This window comes from Micromesistius poutassou (genome assembly GCF_964030765.1).
Source record: "Micromesistius poutassou genome assembly, chromosome: 1".
Classification (NCBI taxonomy): Eukaryota; Metazoa; Chordata; class Actinopteri; order Gadiformes; family Gadidae; genus Micromesistius; species Micromesistius poutassou.
Window position 1 is genome coordinate 2,213,309 of NC_140271.1, and position 2,500 is coordinate 2,215,808.

A 2,500-nucleotide genomic window follows, 5' to 3' on the forward strand; every position below is an offset into this window, starting at 1 on the left:
TAAGCTTATAAGTCAGCAAACTCCCGGACCCCATCTGCATACCAGGAAACAACGGGACAGGCATTCAGGTGATTCAGGACAACCAAATGATGTGATTGGCTGTAATATTGATCTTTTTTCATGACGGTGTGTCCTGTTCAGAAACCATGTTCCTCATCTTGTGACCAAACAAAGACGATTGATTGGATCCTCGTCGTCAATAAGCTCCAGTCCTCAGGCCAGTAACCATTAGTGCCTTCCTTCCTTCTTCTCCTTCTGCACCTAATCAAGGAAATTGTTTTTAGATTGTGAAGAAATTGTCAGGGCCATGACGGCTGATAGTTGGATTCTACAAATTGATTATCCACCCCATTACATGGAAATGTTTATCATATTATTTTATGCGGCAAGTGATATTTTAAACATTGAGCCTATTGTTATCAAACCACTTTTTGTCCACATGAGTAGGAGAATATTCCCCAGGATTTAACAACTCTAGTTAAAAGTATCATTGATTTGTTCACCAGCACTGTGCGTGACCCAAACAGAACTGGAAAAATTGATTTTAGGGTTTACTAACCCTTCCAGTTTCATGCACCACAAATCATGAACAAAATTCCTGGATAAGTCTTTCCTGCCTCAACACTATCATTTCATCAGGGCTCAAAACATTTCTGTTTGCCGCAGCTTTTAATAAAACATTTATATCTTTATCTCATATTTTAAATCTAAGTAAACTTCAAATGTAAAAAAATGATATTGTTTTGAATTGAATTTCTTCTTTTCTCCTGTTTTCTCTTCCAATGATTATCCATTTAATATTTTTGAACATGTTATTTCTTCCTTTGTAAAGCACCATGAAAGGTCTTGTTTCAGAACCGGGCTGTATAAATAAACTTGCCTTGCCTTGCCTTTAAGGAAACCTTGGCGAGACGCGGTTCTCACTTTTTTATGCCTATTGAACTGATATTTACCAAAAACAAATACACCATACTCATGGTCAACAACACTCAAACACACATAAAACGCAGGAAAGCAACCAAGCAGTGCCAAGGCAACTCTTTTCTGAAATTATTACATTGTGTGATTGGCCAAATCGGTTTTCCGCCTCTTGCCGGGGCCCCTGCAGTTCTGAAGAGAAGCTTTAATCAACCTCAACAACAAAACACTGATAAAAAGAATAAAAAAGTCACCAGCCTGGATGCAGAACCTCTATAAAGCAACATCCACTCTACAATTAGGCCTGCACAAATGTTGACGCTGCCATGGCCGATTCCAAGGAGTGCAACCTGTTGCCATGTAATTAAGACCCACTTATACCACTCTGCGCACCTGAATACCGGCCACGCCTCTTTGCCAAAAAGACTGAAAGGGCAGACGGGGAGAGAGAGAGGGGAGGAGAGTCACACCAAGCGAGGAAATGTGTTTTGGGAGATGACTCGATGAAAGCGGTGAGTGGAATGGATAAGTGGCTGCGACTCTGTTATCATCACACGCACACACACACACACATACACACACACAGGCACACGCACGCACGCATGCACGCACGCACGCACGCACGCACGCACACACACACACACACACAGCAACATTACCACATCACTTTCATCACTTCACGCTGCGCAACTTCAACTACTGACTGCACTCCCACTGCCCACCATGATGTGTGTTTGCATGCACATGTGTGATTTTGTGTGTGTGTGAGTGTGTGCACATGAGATGGAGTTTGGGACTCTGGAGATGTTTCAGCACAAGAAATCACTGAAACTGAAACTGGCCTACTGAGGGATTCTGGCAAGAGTGTCAAACACTTTATGTGCTTCCTCATGCTGCATACATGATGCATACACCCCCCCCCCCCCCCCCCCCCCCATTCACACACACACACACACACACACGCACACACACACCTTTTCCCCCCTCAAAGCACAAACACACAAACGCGCACCCCCCCCCCCCCCGCATAGGCAATCTCGGTAGGAGCTCCTAAAAGTGAGCATGTGTTTGAATGCAAAGAGCATTCACAAGGAAACACATCCAGCGCCCATCTCTGCTGCATCACCTCCACACGACCAAGCCTTTGGTCGCCGAACATCAGCAACCACGGACTCAAGCACCGCCACTAGGGGGTGTCGTCCCTCGGACCCACTGGTCCTACCTTGGCTGCTGGCGGGGACCTTGCCGTTGCTGATCTGCTTCAGTCTCTTCTGGTGGGACTTGCCGTTGTAGTGGATCTGGGCCTGGGCGGGAGAGTTCAGCTGGATGTTGCACACGTCGCACAGCGTGTAGCTGCGCTGCTTCCGCTCGCGCTTGGCCCTGTGGTGGGCGGAAGGAAGGGCGCCCCCCGCTGGCCGCTCCTCCGGTACCACGCCCTCCATCTGGGAGGAGTCACCGCAGCTCTGCTGGTGGTGTTGTTGGTGGTGCTGCTGCTGGTGGTGGTGGTGGAGGAGGAGGTGGTGTTGCTGGTGCTCTGCATGGCTGTTCATCTCTCCTCCCAGGACGGCCACCAACGCCACCG

At 47.6% G+C, this 2,500-nt stretch overlaps 1 protein-coding gene across 1 annotated transcript in view; it reads right to left on the bottom strand.

The window, feature by feature from the left end:
• znf385c (zinc finger protein 385C) overlaps positions 1–2,360 on the bottom strand; it is a gene marked incomplete at its 5' end in the record, with an annotated part of 81,706 nt that extends 79,346 nt beyond the window's left edge. The window contains one exon of the mRNA XM_084488471.1: positions 2,132–2,360. Coding sequence (XP_084344597.1) covers positions 2,132–2,360 — 229 coding nt within the window. The remainder of the gene's footprint in view (positions 1–2,131) is intronic.
• Between the last annotated feature and the right edge of the window lie 140 nt (positions 2,361–2,500).